This window comes from Cervus canadensis, chromosome 23 (genome assembly GCF_019320065.1).
Source record: "Cervus canadensis isolate Bull #8, Minnesota chromosome 23, ASM1932006v1, whole genome shotgun sequence".
Lineage (NCBI taxonomy): Eukaryota > Metazoa > Chordata > Mammalia > Artiodactyla > Cervidae > Cervus > Cervus canadensis.
In genome coordinates this window covers 49304081-49326254 of record NC_057408.1, presented here as the reverse complement: position 1 = coordinate 49326254, position 22174 = coordinate 49304081, and the positions used below count along the sequence as shown (strand labels likewise).

At 43.1% G+C, this 22174-nt stretch overlaps 1 protein-coding gene across 1 annotated transcript in view; it reads right to left on the bottom strand.

The window, feature by feature from the left end:
* The window catches only part of ABHD3 (abhydrolase domain containing 3, phospholipase), a 56762-nt gene that overhangs the window by 16690 nt on the left and 17898 nt on the right, over window positions 1-22174 (bottom strand). The window contains exon 4 of the mRNA XM_043444357.1: window positions 19076-19121. Within this exon, the coding sequence (XP_043300292.1) occupies window positions 19076-19121 (46 nt within the window). The remainder of the gene's footprint in view (window positions 1-19075; window positions 19122-22174) is intronic.

Sequence of the window (22174 nt, the reverse complement as noted above, 5' to 3'; positions counted from 1 at the left end):
TTCCTACAACATGTGCAACATGAGCATCTCTCAGTGAACCTGCTAGGGCAGGCGACAGGCACACAATGCCTGCTAGAAGTCCATCAGTTGGCATCCCTTCAAAGGCAGTTGGGCTTCCCAGGATAATGTTTGCCACTTTGGGAGTTAACCCTGCAAGCCGTTTGGGCCCAAACCCTTACCACCCTTCTCCTAAAGTTACAAACATACCTCCAGATCAAATCTTCACTCCACTTTTATGGAACATCTGGTCTGTTGCCTCTTACCAATTTGTTCTTAAGCCAATTATTAACTCCTACAACCAGGACCCTGCCCCCTGTAGGCAACATCGCTCCACCCAGCCTATTATTAAAATACTTTAATGCCCCTAACAGGGCCAGATAACCCATTCCTTTGTCATTACTTCTGTTATTACCTAAAGTGGGTCTATGACAATGAAATGTTTACCATTGGAGACACTCTAACCTGCTCTTATGGAGGACTGGGGTGGGGGTGGGGGGGCAGGAAATCAGTGACTTACAATCCCTTAGAGCAGTAAGAGGATAAGGCTTATGACTGCTTCACCAGGTTCCGAGTCTCAGGGCACAGGCTTGGATTGCTTTACATCATGATACCTATTCCCATCTGTGGTGAACAAACTGGCAATGAGTTAAAATTACAACCCCTTAATCTTATCCAGCACTGGTCACACTGGAGACCTTGGGGATGCCCAACTCCAGCCTGGAGGTCCCAGGAGGTCAACCTGCCTTGACCTGCCCAGGGATCTGGGTCTCAAAAGGTTGTCACGCCTCAACCTGCTTGGGGATCTGCCAGTTCAGGGGTCCCAGGAGGTCTTCATGCCTCAACCTGCCCAGGGACCCAATTCTCAGGAGGCACCAACCTGCCTCAACCTTGCCCAGGGGTTCAGTCTCCAGGAGGCTGTCATGCCTCAGTCTGCCTGGGGATCTGCACCCTGACCCAGGGACGCCTGGCTCTCAGGTTGCAACAGTACTGGGTAGGATAAGCTTCAGAAAGACTCACCCGTAAGGAAGTCCACCCATGGAAATAGAAGGAAGCCTATTACTTGTAGGACTGTGCCCAGTCTCAGCAATAACCCACGATCCCAACAAGAACCCCATTGCCTTTCTGGAAAGGCTAAAAGAGGCCCTCCAAAAGTTTACCAATCTGGACTTAGACTCTTACGAGGGACAGGTGATTTTAAAGGACAAATTCCTGTCCCAATGTGCATCAGATATCAGAATAAAGTTATAACAGCTACAGCAGCAGGACTCTGCTGCCTCTTTAGATGAGATGGTCCAGACAGCCACCAATACCTTTTATAACAGAGAACAGGAGAAGGAGGCTAAGGCTCGGGAGAGGGAGAAAAGGAAAGAGCAAGGCATGCCCACATGCTGGCTGCCTTCCAGGGAAACCCTATGGCAAACCCCGAGTCCTTGAAGGACAAGGCACGAGGCAAATGCCTAATCTGTAGGCAGACGGGGCACTGGGCCAAAGAGTGTCCCAACCATGACAAGTCTCTTAAAACGGCGTGCTATAAATGCTATCAACTGGGACATTGGGCAGCACTCTGCCCTTGGGACCCAAGAGCCTCAAGGTCAAGTGACGAGCCTTCCCTCAGGATGGTTCAACAGGACTGACGTGGCCTGCTCCAACCAGCCCGTCTGTCACAGATAACCATCACGGGGCTGGAGCCGAGGGTGCAGCTGGATGTGGCAGGTAGGGCTGAGAGTTTCTTGGTTGACACAGGGGCCGCCTACTCTGTCCTGACCTCCTACTCTGGAGCCTTCTCCTCCCAAACCTGTACCATTTTGGGAGCTACAGAAAAAACAGTTACAAAAAGATTCACCTGAGCACTTTGTTGCTGGGACGAACAAATATTTTCCCACCAGTTTCTAGTGGTCCCTGACTGTCCTCCTCCCTTATTGGGAAGAAATCTCTCCCTGCCTTTGAATCCTTGCAGCTATTGCAGTCCTGATAGAAGATGCTTTAAAACTCTCTTTTGAGGGCAAACTAACTATTTTTACCACCAACCAAGTGAAACAACTCCTAAATGGGAGAGGCCATTTATGGATGTCTGATCAAAGAATCCTCAGATATCAAGTAGTACTGATGGAAAATCCAGGCCTCACTATATCCCCTTGTGAGGTTCTTAACCCAGCCACCCTCCTGCCTACCCCCGAGGGCTCTCTCCCTTTTCACTCTTGCCTAGAAACCTTGGACCAATGGACAAAACCCTGAGAGGGATTGTCAGAATATTCTCTGACCAATCCTGAGGAAATCTGGTACACTGATGGAAGCAGCTTTGTCTTGGATGGAAAAAGAAGAGCCGGATATGCAGTAGTCTCCAATTTTGAGACCAGAGGCTAAACCTTTGCTACCAGGTACTTCAGCCCAATTAGCTGAGCTCATAGCCCTGACTTTAGCTTTAGAGCTGGGAAAAGGAAAAAGAATAGCCATTTACACTGACTCCAAGTATCCCTTTCTGGTGCTACATGCACATGCTGCTATTTGGAAAGAAAGAGGCCACTTGACCACCCAAGGGTCCCCAATCAAATATGGTGATCAAATCCTTAGACTTGAAGGTAGTCCAACTATATGACTATAAGGCAAGTGGTCTCCTCTTATCCCACTTGCCAATTAAACAACACCCAAGGAGCTCAAAGACCACAGCTGGCCCAGACCATCCAATGACGTGGGACCTACCCAGGAGAGGACTGGCAGACAAACTTCACCCAGATGCCAGTTTCTCAAGGGTATAAATACCTACTAGTCATGATAGATACATTCATAGGATGGATTGAAGGCTTTCCCACCCAGACTGAGAGGACTGAGGAAGGTGGTAAAAAATTTGCTCCATGAAATCATCCCAAGATTTGGTCTGCCCAGGTCATTACAAAGTGACAATGGGACATCATTTACTTCTAAGGTTACCCAAGGGGTCTCTAAAGCATTGGGCATTACTTATTATCTCCATTGTGCCTGGAGGCCTCAGTCTTCAGGAAAAGTAGGAAGAGCCAACCAATTCATAAAATCAGTGATAAAACAGATAACCCAGAAGACCTCCCTGGGATGGAAGGGAGCTTCCATACCAATAGCTCTCCTCCACACCTGTACTGCCCCTAAGGAACAGGTTGGTCTTAGTCCTTATGAAATGCTATATGGGAGACCTTTTGTTTATGTCAATGACCTCTTCCTAGGTCCAGAGGCTCAGACTCTCCAGTCTTATACCATGGCCATTGGTCAATTCCAACAGGATATACACTTGTGGGGTGTGAACCAGGACCCAAAAGATTCTAAGGAGTCACCATTATATGCTCCAGAGACTCAAGTCTTAATTAAAGTCTGGAAAGATGGGTCCCCAAAGGCTCAACTCCAACCCACATGGAAAGGGTCCCTACCTTGTAATACTTTCTACCCCTACAGCAGTCAAAGTACCAGGACATGACTCCTGGATTCACTACTCACGAGTCAAGCCGTGGAAGAAAACAGAAGAGGACACTCAATACACCTGTGAGTCCCTGGGAAATCTCAGATACCTATTCAGAACTACAAATGAGTGCCATTCTGATGAACACCCCCAAAATCTAGTTTCTGGGGATAAGATTTCTCAGGACAGCTCTAAAGAGCCAACAGCTTGGCAGGGGTTGTACTCCAAAACAGACAACAGATAGATCTTCTGATCCCTGAATAAGAAGGGACTTGAGCCATCCTGGCAATGGGAATTTGGAGTTGACTAATGCCCCTACTAGTCCTTGTTATGCCATATTGATGCTGCTTATGATTGTTCCATGTATTATCAATTGTCTAACCCATTTTGTCTCTGCCCAGGTCAACAAGCTACAACATGCAGTGCCAGTTCAACAAGGATATATAAAACTACTGCTGACCACGGAAAATATCACTGACCCTTAGATGGACACCACTATAAGGACTCCGAGGCCTGAGACTAGAAAAAGGGGGAGGTCCAATGGCCCTCGCCATCCCAGTTCAGCAGGAAGTAGCCAGAAAGACCTAGATGCCCCTATTCCCAAAGAATTGGGCCTCCCATCTCTTGAGGGGGGAATGTTAGGTAGTTAGAATAGAAAAAAGGAGTCCAGAATGGTGGTGGCTAAAAGACAAGGAAGGGAAAAGCCCGTGAAAATAGAACAAAGGAAGGTCCGAGAACCGGAGTGAGGACCTCAGGTAGAACAAACAGCACTCCTGGCTAGTCCAATTACATAGGGCAGGCCCAAGGGGAGGAAAAAACATATAAAAAGAGGAGCCAAAGGGCCAGGGGTCTCTCTCCCACGCATGCATGCTCTCTCTCTCTCTCTCTCTCTCTCTCTCTCTCTCCTCTCTGCGCATCTTTTGGGTATGCATGCCCTCACACCTCAAGGATATATTTTCCTTTATCTAAATAAAACTGTGCTGTAACACTATCTGAGAGCTGTGATGCGCCAACGGCTTTAACGTCCATCACTTCAAATTTTTGTTGTGATGAGACAAAACCGAGGAAATTACACTCCCCTAACAGATCAAAGCTCCCAGCAGTTTGAAACTCAGCACACCCAGAGCTTTTCTGGCATCACCTGCCTGGTGCCAGCCCTTTCCTAGGCTCCCATGATGACTGTGTCCCGTCCTCCTCTGGCTGCTGGCTTTCCATTTCCTGCCAGTTCCTGTCATTCTCCCTACCACCCCAAAAGGGAGAATTCAGTTCTGGAAGTTCTGTCATAGGCCTGCATCTGCTCATTCTCTGGTCCACACCCAGTTCCTGGAGGTCCTGTTTACCTTCACAGCTTCATCAACTACCTCTTGCTGTTCAGTCACTCAGTAGTGTCCAGCTCTTTCTGACCCCATGGACTGCAGCATGCCAGGGTTCCCTGTCTTTCACTATCTCCTGGAGTTTGTTCAAACTCATGTGCATTGAGTCGGTGAAGCTATCTAACCATCTCATCCTCCGCTGCCCCTTCTCCTGTTGCCTTCAGCTGCAACTAAACCTGAATCTCCATGGTCTTCCTTCTTCTGAGCTCCAGATGCAAATTCCAAAGTTCTAGAAGTAAAGTCCTGTTTGTACTTCAAACTCAAAATGCCCCAGAGCAAACCCTTTTATCTCTTCATGAAAATTCCTAATGCTTCCCCTAACTTCCCATTTTCCTATGAATGACGTCTGCATTTTCTTAGTTAAAACTGTAGGTGACATTGCCGTCTTCATTTCCCTTAACCCACAGTCAATACACTTCTAAGTCCTATAGCTTCTTCCTCTCCAGAATCTTTGCAGGACACACAGGCAAGCCCTTCTTTCTACTCGAGTAAAGACCTGGTATGTTAGATTCTCTAAGAAGGCCCCTGGGACAAAGATGAGTGGTTCATTTGAAAGTATAGCAGCAAGTGGGAGCAGGGTAGTGGTGAGTGAGTCAGGAAGGGTAGGAAGCAATCAAGAATGTCAGCCAGCAGTTTGTGGCTGTGCATGACTGGGACTCAATCCCATTGGGGCACTTTGGGAGACTGTTGAACAAAGCTCAAAGTTATCTCAACCGAGTGGCAAGGGTTATTGATCCACCAGTTAGTTTCATGGAGAAGGAAATGGAAACCCACTCCAGTATTCTTGCCTGGGAAATCTCATGGGCAGAGGAGCCTGGCAGGCTACAGTCCATGGGGTCGCAAAGAGGTGGACACGATTTAGCGACTAAGCACGCACAGTTAACTTCACCATTGGTGGAAGGCATCGTGGAGATTAACCCCCTGGCACCTGGTCTGTCCTCATACAGGTTCAGCAGCCTTCTGAGGCTAGAGGAGGCCCTCCCCACCACCCCCATTGGAGATGTGAGTGCCTGTAGTGGGAAGCCATCAGGTAGGCTAGATGGGCATGGTACGTGTCAACAGGAAAAAGTCGTGGGAGGGGTGTGGCACCAGCCTTCTCAGCTCCCAGACCTTTGTACCTTTCACTTGGACCATGAGGTGATACCCTCTGATGTGGTTAACTCCCAGCCTTTGCTAATAACCATCTATAATCACACATCCCACTCACTGCGAGATTAATAGATAACATTTCCAGCTCTAATCAGGACAGAGTTTCTGATTAAAACGCTCCATTAGCTTTCCATTGCTGACTGAATTAAATACAAAGTTCCCTGTTAAGGCCCTTCATAATATGCCCAGTCACCTTTCCAGCCCTGTGTCACTATTCCTCCATCTGTATGGATTCTGGTCCATGGATCCTGCCCATCTCTTGTCCACTAAGTCTCTCAATACCCTTGTCACCTGTGTAAACTTCTGCCACGTGGCCTGCACGGTCAGCTCTGCCTGTTGAAATCATGCCTTGAACTGATTCAATAAACATCAGACAAAAGGTCAGACTGAGGAACTCACAGCCTTTCCCAATTCTATCCCGACTTGTCCCGGCCAGCCTGCTCCCAGCCCTTACGATATAGGTAAGGCTCTCTCTCTTAGTATCTTGCTCCTCTCCATCTCGGACAGTCATTAAACACTTGTTAGATTACATGGAAACACACAGGATGGAAAGTGAGATGACCTGGTAACTTCAGATATGCAAAACTGTATATCACACAACCTCTCACTACTTGACAGGGCTCCAACAGGAAACATCATATGCTTTCTTCATAGGACTTCAGTCCCACTAAAGAAAGAATTCATCTTGGACACACAACGAAGACATGGGGGGATAATACATCAAATTGGTAGGTCTGGCAGAAATTTTCTTCAGATTTGAAGATATAACTTTATAGCATCTTTTTAATTAATTTAACTGGAGGATGATTACTTTACATTATTGTGTTGGTTTCTGCCATACATCAACATGAATATACACATGCCCCCTCCCTTTTGAACCTCCCTCCCACCTCCCACCCCATACCAACCCTTAGGTTGTCACAGAGCATCAGATTTGAGCTCCAAGCTTCATGCAGCAAATTTCTGCAGGCTATCTATTTTACATATGATGATGTATACGTTTCAGTGCTACTCTCTCCATCTGCCTCACCTTCTCCTTTCTCTTCTGTGTCTACAAGTCAGCTCTTTATGTCTCTGTCTCCTTCACTGCCCTGCAAACAGGTTCATCAGTACCATCTTTCTAGGTTCCACATATATGTGTTAATAAATGATATTAACATCTTTTTAGATAAAACATGTTAGTTAATCCTCTTCTTCCCAACCCAGGGATTGAACCCAGGTCTCCTGCATTACAGGCAGACTCTTTACCATCTGAGCCACCAGGCAAGCCCCAGTTGCTAGGGGCTACTATTAATATTATCACTAGCGACTATCATATTGCAGTAATCATTGCCTTATTTCATGCTTCCAGAACAGAGGTAAAGTAAGCCACATCTAATCACTAAAGGAAGGAAGAATGACCTGGTAGGATTCAATTGAGTGATGATCTCCTTTTATAGTAAAAAGAGGATGAGAAAGGTATTCTTAAAAAATGCAGAAAAATCTAAAGGAGAGATAACCTTCAAGCGGACATTGGACATAAGTATTTTTTTTTTTTTTTTTGGACATAAGTATTTTTACAAGTTAGAATAATTTGATGATAATTACAAACCAAGATTATTCATATGGTTCAATATGAATAGTATTGAAACTAAGTAGTAGAGAAACAATAGTAATTTCTTAAATGGCTATTAGAGTTAATTTTCTTTTTCTTTTTAAATACCAAAACATTTCATATTGGGATATAGCTGATTAACAATGTTGTGATAGTTTCAGGTGAACCGGGAAGGGACTCAGCCATATGTAAACAGTACCCATTCTCCTTCAAACCCCCTCCCATCCATGCCGGCACATAACACTGAGCAGAGTTCCATATGCCATACAATAGGATTTTGTTAGTTATCCATTTTAAATAAAGCAGTGGGTACATGACTGTCAGAAGTTAGTTTTTAAAAAAAGCTTTGATGAGAAAAATGTAGTAAAATTAATTCTAAATTATTTACACATAATAGATCAGAAAAGAATAAAGCATATATTTTATATTTATCTATGAATGATATCTAATTTACCCATAACTTCCAAAAAAGTAGACACAGTGATTTCTCCTTATCCCGAAAGAGAATTTTCTTGTCCTGATTTAGAAGTCATTTGTTTTATTTGTTTTATAAAATGCAAATTTCATTTTAAAAATGGGGGAGTATAGAAAAAATTAAAATTCACCCTGTTAATCGGATAGCCTGACTCTCCCTAGCTATTCTGGGAGCAGATTAATTTGCTAATCTGCAGAAAAAGCCATAACCCGGGACCTTTCTCTCAATGCCTGCTGCCTATCCTACACTGAACCAGGCCAGCTCATAAAAAGATTTCAGTTTTCTGTCCAGAAAAAAATAAAACTGGAAAAGATACACAAATATCTTTTTAAAAATCACTTACATTTCACATTTACTCTAATGTCTTGATAAACATCAAGAGCTTAAAATATTTCACTTTACAGTCTTCTTCTTACTAGTATTTAAAGGTCTGTACTTAAATATTTGATAAGATGATGCTTAAATAAACTCTGTGAAAACTTGCGTGGATGTAGGCTACCCCCAAAGGGATAATCCATTTCTAATAGGGCTAACTATGCTTCTGTCAACTACAAATTGGCACTTACCAAGAGCATTGCCAATGACTGAACAACAAAAGCATTTGCCAACTGCCTCTATGGAGATTGAACCCCATGCTGCTATAGCTGTTGACCTTCAACACCCCCTGAGGGAGGTCAGGGTGGAGTGAGGCCCTCTGGGCTCCAGGGAATCTGATGGGACAGGACTTTAGATAGTTGGATGTTTTTAGAAACAGATTTTATGATCTCAATCCTTGCATCTCCTCATATCTAGAGAAGCACTAAATCCCTTCATGGTGATATCAGAGCCTCATGACTAACAAAAAACCCTTTGTAAAATGAGTGCTTCATTGTATTAAACTCCCCCTTCACCAAAACCTTATATATTGACTTTCCCCCACTAGCTGCTTTGGAGCGGTCTCTCAGAGATGCAGCTTCCCAGGCTGCAGTCCTCATTTTGCCCCAAATAAAACTTAACTCACAACTCTAAAGTTGTACATCTTTTTTAGTTGACACTTTTTAACTGCTCTCCAGGTTTTTGTTGTTGTGTTGTTTTTGTCTTCACTCAACCCACTCCCAGTCCAGTACTTAGTGAGCTGCCCAAATCATTCTTAGGAAAACTGACCCTATTTCTGGAAGCTGAGTTTGTTAAATAAGGAGTCAGAAAAAACAAATGTATGTGCATCTCTAAGCAAAACCAGCTCTGTAATGAATAATCATTTCGCCTCCATGGACAGACATTCAAAATGACCAGGTAGCTAAATATGCCTGAGAATTCGTTAATTATTTAAAATAACCAACCACAAAACAAAGGGCCCCGGGAAATATCCTGGCCAACTCTGAGGCCAAGATAGCCTGTATGCCGTGTTCCTGCTAACATTCTGGATGGCTATCGCACAAGCTTATGTAGTCATGCTGCAAAGCGACTCCGATAAATGAGCACAGTTTGTTAGTGGCTTAGAGCAGGCCAGTCTCACAGACAGGACTTCTCAGATCAGGATCCTAAGAAACCTGGGACTCCCCACCACCTCACCACGATTTTCAGCCCGGCCTACAGACAAGAAAGAGGGCCATAGGACAAAAACAGACCCGGGGACTCCCATCCAAGTACTAACCAGGCCCGAGCCTGCTTAGCTTCCGAGATCAGACGAGATTGGGCGCATTCAGGGTGGTATGGCCGCAGACCAGACCCGGGGACTCCACCCCAGGTCAAATGAATCAGAATCTTTGGAGGATGGCATTCAGGGATCAGAGGTTTTTCGAAGGTCTCCAGAGGATCCTGCTGTGCAGCCAGGGCTGAGAACCAACTGCTTAAAGGGAATAAAGAACCAGGGTGAGAGCCGAGCCAAGAGAGGAGGCGGCGGCAGTGACAAGAATGACAAAGCCTACCTAGGGGAAGAGGAACGTCTAGTCCTACAGGGATCGCCTGCAGCGCACGAAGTACTGCTCACAGCAAAACCGGCTCAGACAGCCAAGAATTCGCCTGCAATGCAAGAGACCTGGGTTCTATCAGAAAGAACCCCTGAAGAAGGAAATGGCAACCCACTCCAGTATTCTTGCCTGGAGAATCCCGTGGACAGAGGACCCTGGCCGGCTACAGTCCGTGGGGTCACAGAGTCAGACACGACTGACTAACACTCACGGCACAAGGGAACACTTGGCACAGATGAAGCCTTCAATAAATGGTAGTGGGTTGTCACATCATTGTTACTCCTAAAATTATCATTGTTATTCCTTAAAGATATACCATTCCTAAAATTCTTTTTTAAACTTATTTTTAATTGGATGATAATTGCTTTACAGCGTTGTGTTGGTTTCTGCCATACAACAACATGAATCGGCCATAAGTATACATATATCCCCTCCCTCTTGAACCTTCCTCCCATCCCACCCCCACATCCCACTCCTCTTAGTTGTTGTTCAGTAGCTAAGTCGTATCTGACTCTTTGCAGCCCCATGGACTGCAGCACGTCGGGTTCCTCTGTCCATAGGATTTCCCACCCCTCTAGGTTGTCACAGTCCTGCAGGCCATGGCATGCTGCAGTCCATGGGTCACAAAGAGTAGGGCACTACTTAAGAGACAACAACAGCAATTCCACTGCTGGGCATACACACTGAGGAAACCAGAACTGAAAGAGACACGTGCACCCCAGTGTTCATCGCAGCACTGTTAATAATAGCCAGGACATGGAAGCAACCTAGATGCCCATCAGCAGATGAATGGATAAGAAAGCTGTGGTACATGTACACAATGGAATATTACTCAGCCATTAAAAAGAACACATTTGAATCAGTTCTAATGAGGTGGATGAAACTGGAGCCCATTATACAGAGTGAAGTAAGCCATAAAGAAAAACACCAATACAGTATACTAACGCATACATATGGAATTTAGAAAGATGGTAACGATAACCCTATATTCAAGACAGAAAAAGAGACACAGATGTATAGAACAGACTTTTGGACTCTGTGGGAGAAGGTGAGGGTGGGATGATCTGAGAGAATAGCATTGAAACATGTATATTATCAAGTGTGAAACAGATCACCAGTCCAGGTTTGATGCATGAGACAAGTGCTCAGGGCTGGTGCACTAGGATGACCCAGAGGGATGGGATGGGGAGGGAGGTGGGGGGGTGGTTCAGGATGGGGAACACATGTAAATCCATGGCTGATTCATGTCAATGTATGGCAAAAACCACTACAACATTGTAAAGTAATTAGCCTCCAACTAATATTAAAAAAAAAAAAAGACTGAACAACAGATTGTCACAGAGCAGCAGGTTGAGCTCCCTGTGTTATACAACTTCCCTCTAGATATTTTACTGAAAATTGTTTAAATGTAGAGAAGTGTACAGTCTTTTGCACACCCACCAAGAGTTGATATTAGTGAGTGATATCACCTCATAACATAGATAATACTGAGATATTACAAGATATTACTGAACTGCACCTATCAGTGCTAGAAGGAAATTCTAAAGGATTCAACACAGTCATATCCACAGGTGACTGATGACCTTCTGGGGCTGTTGTGATAGCTAGCGGGAGAGGCTATCTGGGGAAGCATTTAGGAAAGAGCAAACGTGGGTGGCAAACAATGGCTGGGTATGGGAAAGGCGGTGCCTGAAGGTGAGACTCTGAGGTCTGAACTGTGCCCTGGCCAGCCCTGCACTGTATGTTCCTCCTCCCTCAGACCAGCAAGTCCTTTATCCCTTGTGAATTTCCTAAATCCCTCCCTACCCGATTAACTTCCAAGGTGGAAAAGCTCAGCAGGGAACGAGAGCAGATTTCCCTAGATCTAAGTCCTTAATTAACCACCCAAAGCATCGGAGATTGAGGCAAGACCCCTCTCTTTGAAAACCTTCTTTATCTCAACCCCCAGCTTTTCAGCCTGACTTGACCAAAAGCCAGAGCTGAAATGTAAAGACACTGGACAGTCGGAGTTCCTGCCCTAAGACCATTAATCAGCTTTACAACCTCAGGCCTGTCAGCCCACTTCTCCAGAGGTGTCCTCATCCATTAAATGAGGGTTGTTGGTTTTTTTTTTTTTGGATTAGAGGATCCCTGAAGCAGAGCTACTTAAAGTGCCAGGCCAGGGTGAGATAAGGGGCTGATGTCAGAATGTAAATCTTCTCTCACCAGGAGAGTGTTTCTATGAGAAAGAAAAAACAATCAGCTCACCTCAGCAGTGTGCTTGGAGCTGAAGTTGGCTCACACTCTCTCATCCTGTCAGCGATGGTGTCAGATAGTTTGAAAACTGGAAGTTGGCCCAGAGATCACATTTGGAGTAGCATGGTTTTAAAGCATTTTCTGGGCTTCCCTGGTGGCTCAGATGGTAAAGAATCCACCTGCAACCCGGGAGACCTGGGTTGGGAAAATCCTCTGGAGGAGGGCATGGGAACCCACTCCAGTATTCTTGCCTGAAAATCCCCATGGACAGAGGAGCCTGGCAGGTTGCAGTCCATGAGGTCGCAAAGAGTCAGACATGACTGAATGACTTTCACTCAAAGTATTTCAAAGTATTTTCTGGCTTCTGCTACACCATTGACCCTCCCCCAAACCCACTGAACCAGCTCTAACTTGAACTGGAAAGTACTTGAAGGAGGTTTTTCTTTCTTTCTTTTTTTTTTTAAAATATTTATTTATATTTGGCCATGTCAGGTCTTAATTGCAGCACTTAGGATCTAGTTCCCTGACCAGGGAATGGAACCCAGGCTCCCTGCAATAGGAAAAGAGTCTTAACCACTGGACCACCAGGAAAGTCCTAAGGCTTTTCTTTTTAAGAACTTTATGAGTCATGGTTCACTTACCATGCAATTCACCCATTTAAGATGTGTGGGTTTTTTTTTTAAGTATATTTAGAATTGTACAACTATCATCACAATTTTAGAACATTTTCATCACTTCCCAAAGAAACCCTCCACCATTAGCAGTCACTCCCCCTTCCTCAACCCAAGGCAGCCACTAATCTACTTTCCATTGAAGAAGGAATTCATAGGGCCTGGACTCCATCTCAGGCCTGTCTGTGCTGATCGTGCGTGGCCACCTCTCCAGTGGACTCTGAACTTTGTGCTTAGCGCCTGTGGGAATGACAGTGGAAGGATAAGACCCCTCTCTGGGCAGGGGAATCTTGAAGAAGAGAAAACAGACACTAATCACCCCTGCCTCCGGACACTATCTATCAGAATGTAAGCACAGGCTTATCGGTTATTAACTATTTGGAATGTAACTGCGGGCTTATTGATTATTGACTGTTTGAACACATAACACGTGAATGATGGGGTTATTGTAGTTGTATTTACCCTTCCTTTGTTTATGTAAGTCTCAAGGGAATTGGGATAGTGGGTTTGGACACGTACACATGGGGTATAAAAGATTTTCACAAATGCTGGACGGGGTCCTTGGCTAAGAGGAGACTCTGCCTTGGGCCCGCCGGCGTAATAAACTGCACTTCACTGTCTGCATTGTCCTTCTGAGTGAGTCTGTTTCCCGGAAAGCGTGGCTATAACACCATCTCTACAGATTTGTCTATTTGGAATATTTTGTATAAATGAAATCATATAGTATGTGATCTTTTATTGGCTTCTTTCACTTAGCATAATGTTCTCAAGTCTCTTTCATATTGTGGCATGTATCAGCACTTTATTCATTTTTTAATGCTGAATAGTAATCCATGACCTAGCTGTACCACATTTTATTTATCCATTTGTCTGTTGATGAACATCTGTTTCCTTCCATCTTTTGGTTATTATGAATGTGTGTGTGTGCTTAGTCGTGTCCGACTCTTTGCGATCCCATGCGCCCACCAGGCGCCCCTCTCCATCGGATTCTCTAGGCAAGAATACTGACTAGGTTGCCATTTCCTCCTCCAAGAGATTTTCCCGACTCAGGGATCAAACCCTCATCTCTTGTGTCTCCTGCGTTGGTAGACAGATTCTTTACTACTAGTGACACCTGGGAAGCCTGGTTATTATGAATAATGCTGCTATAAATATGCACGTACAAGTTATTGTATGAATAAATATTTTCATTTCCTGTATATGTACCTAGGAGCAGCATTGCTGGATCATACAGCAACTCAATTTTTAAGTTTTTGAGAAACTGCCAGAATATGTTCCAAAGTGGCTGAGAGGGTTTTCTGGTTGGGTTTAGGGACATAGAAACCTGCATAACTCTGTAAATCAAAGGAGAGGGAGTGTAACCTTTAACAAATCAGGTTTCACTGAGTTCTTTCTAAATCATCATTCCTAAACTAAGCAGGAAACTTGACAGTTCCCAAAGTAATCAAAAGGTGAGGAAGTTCGTGTATAACTTGGCTTCCTGGATTCCTGACCTTGAAAACCAACCTGCAGAAAACCAAGAAAAAGCACCATCCACCTTGAGGGTGCCTGCAGGGATATCTGAGGATTAGTCTACTAAGACTGGGATTCTCTGTCTTCCACAGCTCAGAGGCCCAGAGAGGGCAAAGTGCAGGCTTCTCATTTCCCAATAAGCAAGGCTTCTGGCTTTCTCTCAATCCTGCAAAAACTAACTAGAAATAAGGACAATATGGTGCTGGAAGATTTCTACTTTCTTATTCTGCTTTGCAGGGGCCATAACCACCCCTATAAATTCTAAGTATATCACCAACTTATTTCAGCAAATCTTTTCCTCTTGCTTTTCTTCCACCCCTAAGAGAATGGCTTACCCTAAATTCCATGTCACCTTCGCTAGCTCTCTTAGATTAATTTCAGTTCGAGTCAGTTCCTCTCCCTGTTTGATCTTTGCTGATTCATCTCTTGTTCTTTATTATGACTACCCTTAAAGTCTTACTCTGGGTCTGGGCTATATTCAGTCCTTTCTGGAACAGGGGAAGTATAAATACTCATAGAGTTCCTCTAGTATGAAACAGTCATTGTTTGTAGCTCTAAGGCAGAAAGAAGAAAGGCTCTCAAGAGCTCTCAATATCAAAGCCAGCTCTAACAATCAATATTGGCAGTGCATTTTTGTGATCCATTTGGGTACAAATATATATTAAATTATATTTCATTTTTTGTTGTTCAATCACTGTCATGTCCCACTCTTTTTGATCCCATGGACTGTAGCATGCCAGGCTTCCCTGTCCTTCACTGTCTCTCAGAATTTGCTCAAACTCACGTCCATTGAGCCAGTGATGCCATCCAAACATCTCATCCTTTGTTGCCCCCTTCTCCTCTTGCCCTCAATTTGTCCCAGCATCAGGGTATTTTCCAATAAGTTGGCTCTTCTCCTCAGGTGGTCAAAGTATTGGAACTTCAGTTTCAGCATCAATCTTTTCAATTCAGGGTTGATTTCCTTTAGGACTGACTGGTTTGATCTCCTTGCTGTCCAAGGGACTCTCAAGAGTCTTCTTCAGCACCACAGTTCGAAAGCATCAATTCTTCAGTGCTCAGCCTTCTTTATGGTCCAACTTTCACATCCATACATGACTACTGGAAAAAACATAGCTTTGACCATATGAACTTCATCGGCAAAGTGATGTCTCTGCTTTTTAATACACTGTCTAGGCTTGTTACAGCTTTTCTTCCAAGGAGGAAGCATCTTTTAATTTCATGGCTGCAGTCACCATCCGCAGTGATTTTGGAACCCAAGAAAATAAAATCTGTCACTGCTTCCACTTTTTCCCTTTCTATTTGCCATGAAGTGATGGGACCAGATGCCATGATCTTAGTCATTACATTTAAGTCATTTGATAGCCTATTCTTTTTAAAGTTAGATCAAATTAGCCTTTAGGATACAGATATTTGCTGGGGGTATCAGTTCATCAGAATTCAACCAAAGCACTGTAAAAGATGCCAGAGACCAAGCTTCTCTCATCCTCCTGTTTAGAACTCAGTGAGTTCTTTAAAAGTTAAAAAAAAAAAAATATCTAATTACTATCCCTTTGTAAAATCTCCTGAAGTATTCTTGTGGAGATTTTTTTAAAAAATCTATGCAAGTTTATGGGGCTTTCCCAGTGGCTCTTTGCTAAAGAATCTGCAATGCAGGAGACTCAGGTTTGATCCCTGGGTTGGGCAGATCCCCTGGAGGAAATGGCAACCCACTCCAGTATTCTTGCCAGGAAAATCCCAGGGACAGAGGAACCTGGCAGGCAGAGTCGAACATGACTGAGCATGTAGATGCAAATTTATGGCTCAACGTTACTGGGTTGCTGCCCTCTTTCAAAGTAAATTTCCAATTAAATGTAAATGCTCAGAGCAGAAGTTTTCCCAAGCTTCCTCCTCTTCACCTTTTTCTCGCCTCCTTCCTGTTTGTCGTGTTCTAAGAGTCTATCCTTTGCTAGACCAACGGTTCCTAAGCAATGTCATCCACTCCTGACCTCCTGGTTCCACTGTATACCCATAATCCATGGTGCCTTTCTCCAGCCTGTATGTCTCTTCTGATAACCAGTCTAGTACATCTGAGTGTTTATGAGAAATTTCCACCTGGATGACATCAAAGCACCCCCAACATCTAAAACTGAACTTGTTATTTTGATAACACCAAAATCTTGTAAATTCTCCTACATTTCCTCTTTCGGCAAATATTACTCTTCACCATATTAGCCTTTTACAATTCAGCAAAACTAGACATGCTGACGTTGACTCCCTTCTCTCCACTTCCCACAATACAATGAATACTTTTCTTTCTGCCCCAGAAAAACCCTTCATTTCTGTTCTCTTCCCCTACCTCTACATTCACCTCTACATTCTGGATTGTTGCTGTTTGGTTGCTCAGACCAGGTAGGCTGACTGTGTGCTTATGTTCTTGACATTTCTTGTTTGGTGTCCAACTCTTTTGCGACCCTATGGACTACAGCCCACCAGGCTCCTCTGTCCATGAGATTTCCCAGGCAAGAATATTGGAGTGGGTTGCCATTTCCTTCTCCAGGGGATCTTTCCGACCCCCAAGGATCGAACCTGCATCTCCTGCACTGGCAGGCGGATTCTTTACCACTGAGCCACCAGGGAAGCCCTTCACACTCCGGATAGATCTTTAGTAATTGCCAAGCCTCCAAGCCTCCTTCCCCTCCGTCACTTTTCTGCTGTGGTTTTCTTTCTAAAACATGACTAAGTTATTTTATATGTCAATTATACATCCATAAAAGAAACTTTAGAAAGAGTCAATTGTTTAACACTAGGTTCCTTGGGGTTTTACACATGACTCTTCAAAATCTCGCCCTCCCTTTCTGGGAGAATTCCTAGCACTCCTTGAGCAATAAGAAGGAGTACAGAACAAACGTAAAAACATAAGCACACAGTCAGCCTACCTGGTCTGAATCCTGGCTCTGAATTTCTTGGTGAGGGCACATGCTTAGCCTACTTGTGCCTCATTTTCTTCATCTGGAAAATGGGGATCATGGTGGCTATGCCCACCTAAATCACAGGCTTGTCTCTATTGCTGAACATCAATAGGAAAAGACGTAACTGATATATTCTAAGGACTCAATAAACATTAGAGAAAATGATCTCCATCGCTATCTCTCCACAAATAAGGACTTGCTGTCTGCGCTCTTTAACATCTCGTTCTTTATGCTGAGAAAGCTTCTCTCTCCCCTCTGCTGGTTCAACACCATAACCTTTAAGATGCAGCTCAAACCCACCACCACTGTCATGTTCTCCCACCTTCCCCGGGACTCAGTTACTCCTTCCCTCTAATATCTGTAGCCTTAATACACCTTTTTGTGGTCACAATTAGCACCGTACTGGATATGTTTTTATATATCTCTTGCAACTCAAGTTTCCTAAGAAAGGGTTAGGGCTGTGTGTAATAATGTGTGCACTCCTCACTATGGCCTTGTACAGGTACCTGATTTAATAGGCATACAACACAGCTTTGCTGAACAAACAGATCCTTTGTTCTCATTTTATGGGACCAAACGGCCTTTACTTTTCAGCGCATTATTTTCTTAAGAGCCTAAGACCATGCCTTTCCCAGCTTTGTGTCCTGGAAGCATCTGGAAGGATACACAGCAGACAGGAGCTGCTCAGAAATGACTGGCTTGGTCCAGAGCCAGTGACAGGTTCAAATCTTTCCTTTTAGAGTACCTACAAACTTACCTATGAGATTCCCACAGGGCTGGACCAAATAAGGAAAGCAGAATCTTCCCCTTCACAAGGAACTAGAGTAAGACCGTAAACACTTTATAACTTTAGCTTTCGCAATCAGGTTGATCTTGATCCCCGCCAGGATTTATCAAGCAAAGTGCAAGAGCTCTTTTCTCCCCCCACATTCTCATAATGTACCAACATAGTGACATGATCGTAAATTTTTATTTCCAGCATGACTTAATTATTTATAGTCTTAATATCATTCTCTAGCAATGATTCAAAAAAAAATGGTTCTTTCTATTCTGATAGAATTGCCTTTGACCTGTTGGAAGCGGTGAGGGACTAACAGTTGAAAAGCTTCAAGAAAATTTCAGTGAGTGTAATAGTTCTCATTCCAGCTCACAGGTAAAACACCAGATAGTGATGATTTTCCAAGAGATGCAAGAAATTCTATCCTAGCAAAAGCTTAGGGATTAGAAAAGGGGAAAAAAACTGATTTAAAATAATATCTCCTCTATGTAAACTTTGGCAGGCAAATAAGCATATAACATGCAGTCAATCTGTTTCACAATAACAATAAATTTCTTAAGTAAATCAAGTATTACTCTATTCGTTAATTTTTTTTGGCACTAGTTAATTTTTAAAGAAAATATGTTTTTCATTAAAAATGATGTTGATAAATATTTGTTGATGCTAACCTACAGTAAGCATAAAAGTTAAGTTACAAAATAAAGCCTTATTTTAAAAATAGAAATATGTAACATTTTAAAATTTAAATATAAGATCTGGATGAACACAGACTAAGAGGATTCCCCTGGTTGAATAATTATGGGTTTTACAAGTTTCCTTTTTCTCCCCTTACCCGTATTTTTCCACAATGAACTTGTATTATTGATATAAAAAGTTATCTTAAATCAAAAAGAGTATCTTTTTGTTATAAAGCTGGAAATGATTTCCTTAAAAATTAAGCTGCTGTCATTAACTTACATTTACTTACCAAGAGATTCTCTCCCGCCACTCCTCTGTTGTTAAAAACCACATATCTAAAAACCAAGAAAATAATTTTTGTTATTTTCATGCATGATCTTAACAATATAATATTCAAATCCTCTTCTTGGGCCTGTATTAGAGCACTAAAAGGTTCTTAGAAATCTGTTCCAAAGAAACAAGGATGCTTGATAACGTCATTAAATGCACTAAAATACATTTCTAGTTCTCTAACGTAAACATATGGATTCAAACCAGAAAACTATGTATCAAAATGGTATTAAATTTTCCTACCAAAGCCAGAATCTTTACAACTTCTTCCTAGGTAGACCACATGGACTGTACCCTGCCAGGCTCCTCTGTCCATGGGATTCTCCAGGCAAGAATACTGGAATGGGTTGCCAATTCCTCCTCCAGGGGATCTTCCTGACCCAGGGATTGAACTCACGTCTCCTGCATTGAAGGCAGATTCTTTACCATCTGACCCACCAGGTAATGAGCATCTATTCCTATCCTGAGAAATAGCTCTTGTCCCCTTAAAGCTCAGCAAATAGATTGGAATTTTACCTGCGGTGAAAACATCACGGCAGGTAGAATTGCGAGGGACATGGGACCTGAGCTGGATGGCTGGGTCCCCACTATGCTACTGCTTGGTGTTCGGCTGACCTAGGGGAGGAAAGAATAGCTCTGTGTCCTACAGTCCTGTTTGCCTGTCCTGGGTGGGTGGTCATAAGTGAAGGGCTTTAGAGTACCACTGGTTCACAGTAACTATACAAAGACCATTAGCTAATCAGTAGCAATGGTAGTTGCAGCACCACGCTACCTTTACACAGTCATTCTGCACTGACAAAACTTTCCATCAACCATAACCCCAAATATGTATTTTTGCCATCCTCAAACAAAATCCTGACTTGTGTCTGCATGGGTTCTCTTTGGCTTACCGAATCTATATTCATGTCAATTAAAATTCATTTTCTTTTTGTCTATCGACTTAACTAATCAATCAAGATTATTTAAGGTTCTAATTTAACCCCACATCCCTTTTGCGTATTTAAAGCATTTACTATCTTTGTTTTCATGATGTATTTAACACAGAAGAAATAAATACAAAAAGCCTATAATTAAGAATATATAGAGCAATTTTGTATGTACTCTAATTGCCTTCTTTCAAAGCACTGTTGATCACCGTATGGGTTCTAGCACCAATGAATTGAATATTCACTAATAAATATTCATGACTTGGAAGGACTCAGGGGGTTTAGATTTTACTTCAGGATGTTTTTGCAAAGGAATTCTTTCTCGCATCTGAAAGGTCATATAGACAGCTTTATTATGCCCTACTGAAAGAAGAGGCCCTACTAAAAGGCCCTACTAACAGTTTTGCCAAGAAAATCCACTGGTCATAGCAAATACCCTCCTCCAGCAGCACAAGAGAAGACTCTACACATGGACATCACCAGATGGTCAATACCGAAATCAGATTGATTATATTCTTTGTAGCCAAAGATGGAGAAGCTCTATACAGTCAGCAAAAGCAAGACCAGAAGCCGACTGTGGCTCAGATCATGAACTCCTTACTGCCAAATTCAGACTTAAGTTGAAGAAAGTAGGGAAAACCACTAGACCATTCAGATATGACCTAAATCAAATCCCTTACGACTATACAGAGGAAGTGACAAGTAGATTCAAGGGATTCGATCTGACAGAGTGCCTGAAGAACTATGGACGTAGGTTTGTGGCATTGTGCAGGAAGCAGTGATTAAGACCACCCCCAAGGAAAAGAAATGCAAAAAGGCAAAATGGTTGTCTGAGGAGGCCTTACAAACAACTATGAAAGAAGAGAAGCAAAAGGCAAAGGAGAAAAGGACAGATATACCCATTTGAATGCACCGTTACAAAGAATAAGAAGTAGAGATAAGAAAGCTTTCCTCAGTGATCAATGCAAAGAAATAGAGGAAAACAATAGAATGGAAAAGACTAGAGATCTCTTCAAGAAAATTAGAGCTACCAAGGGAACATTTCATACAAAGTTGGGCACAATAAAGGACAGAAATGGTATGAACCTAACACAAACAGAAGTTATTAAGAAGAGGTGGCAAGAATACACAGAACTATACAAAAAAGATCTTCACGACCCAGATAATCATGATGATGTGATCACTCACCTAGAGTCAGACATCCTGGAATGCGAAGTTAAGTGGGCCTTAGGAAGCATCACTATGAACAAAGCTAGTGGAGGTGATGGAATTCCAGTTGAGCTATTTCAAATCCTAAAAGATGATGCTGTGAAAGTGCTGCATTCAATATGCCAGTAAATTTGGAAAACTTAGCAGTGGCCAAAGGACTAGAAAAGGTCAGTTTTCATTCCAATTCCAAAGAAAGGCAATGCCAAAGAATGCTCAGACTATCACACAATTGCACTCATCTCACATGCTAGCAAAGTAACGCTCAAAATTCTCGAAGCCAGGCTTCAACAGTACGTGAACCATGAACTTCCAGATGTTTAAGCTGGATTTAGAAAACACAGAGGAATCAGAAATCAAATTGCCAACATCCACTGGATCATCAAAAAAGCAAGAGAGTTTCAGAAAAACATCTACTTCTGCTTTATTGACTCTGCCAAAGCCTTTGATTGTGTGGATCACAACAAACTGTGGAAAATTCTGAAAGAGATGGGAATAGCAGACCACCTGACCTGCCTCTTGATAATCTGTATGCAGGTCAGGAAGCAACAGTTAGAACTGGACATGCAACAAGAGACTGGTTCCAAATAGGGAAAGGAGTAGGTCAAGGCTGTATACTGTCACCCTGTTTATTTAACTTATACACAGAGTACATCATGTGAAATGCTGGACTGGATGAAGCACAAATCAAGATTGCTGGGAGAAATATCAATAACCTCAGATATGCAGATGACACCACCCTTATGGCAGAAAGTGAAGAACTAAAGAGCCCCTTGATGGAAGTGAAAGAGGAGAGTGAAAAAGTTGGCTTAAAACTCAACATTCAGAAAACGAAGATCATGGCATCTGGTGTCATCACTTCATGGCAAATAGATGGGGAAACAATGGAAACAGTGACAGACTTTATTTTGGGGGGCTTCAAAATC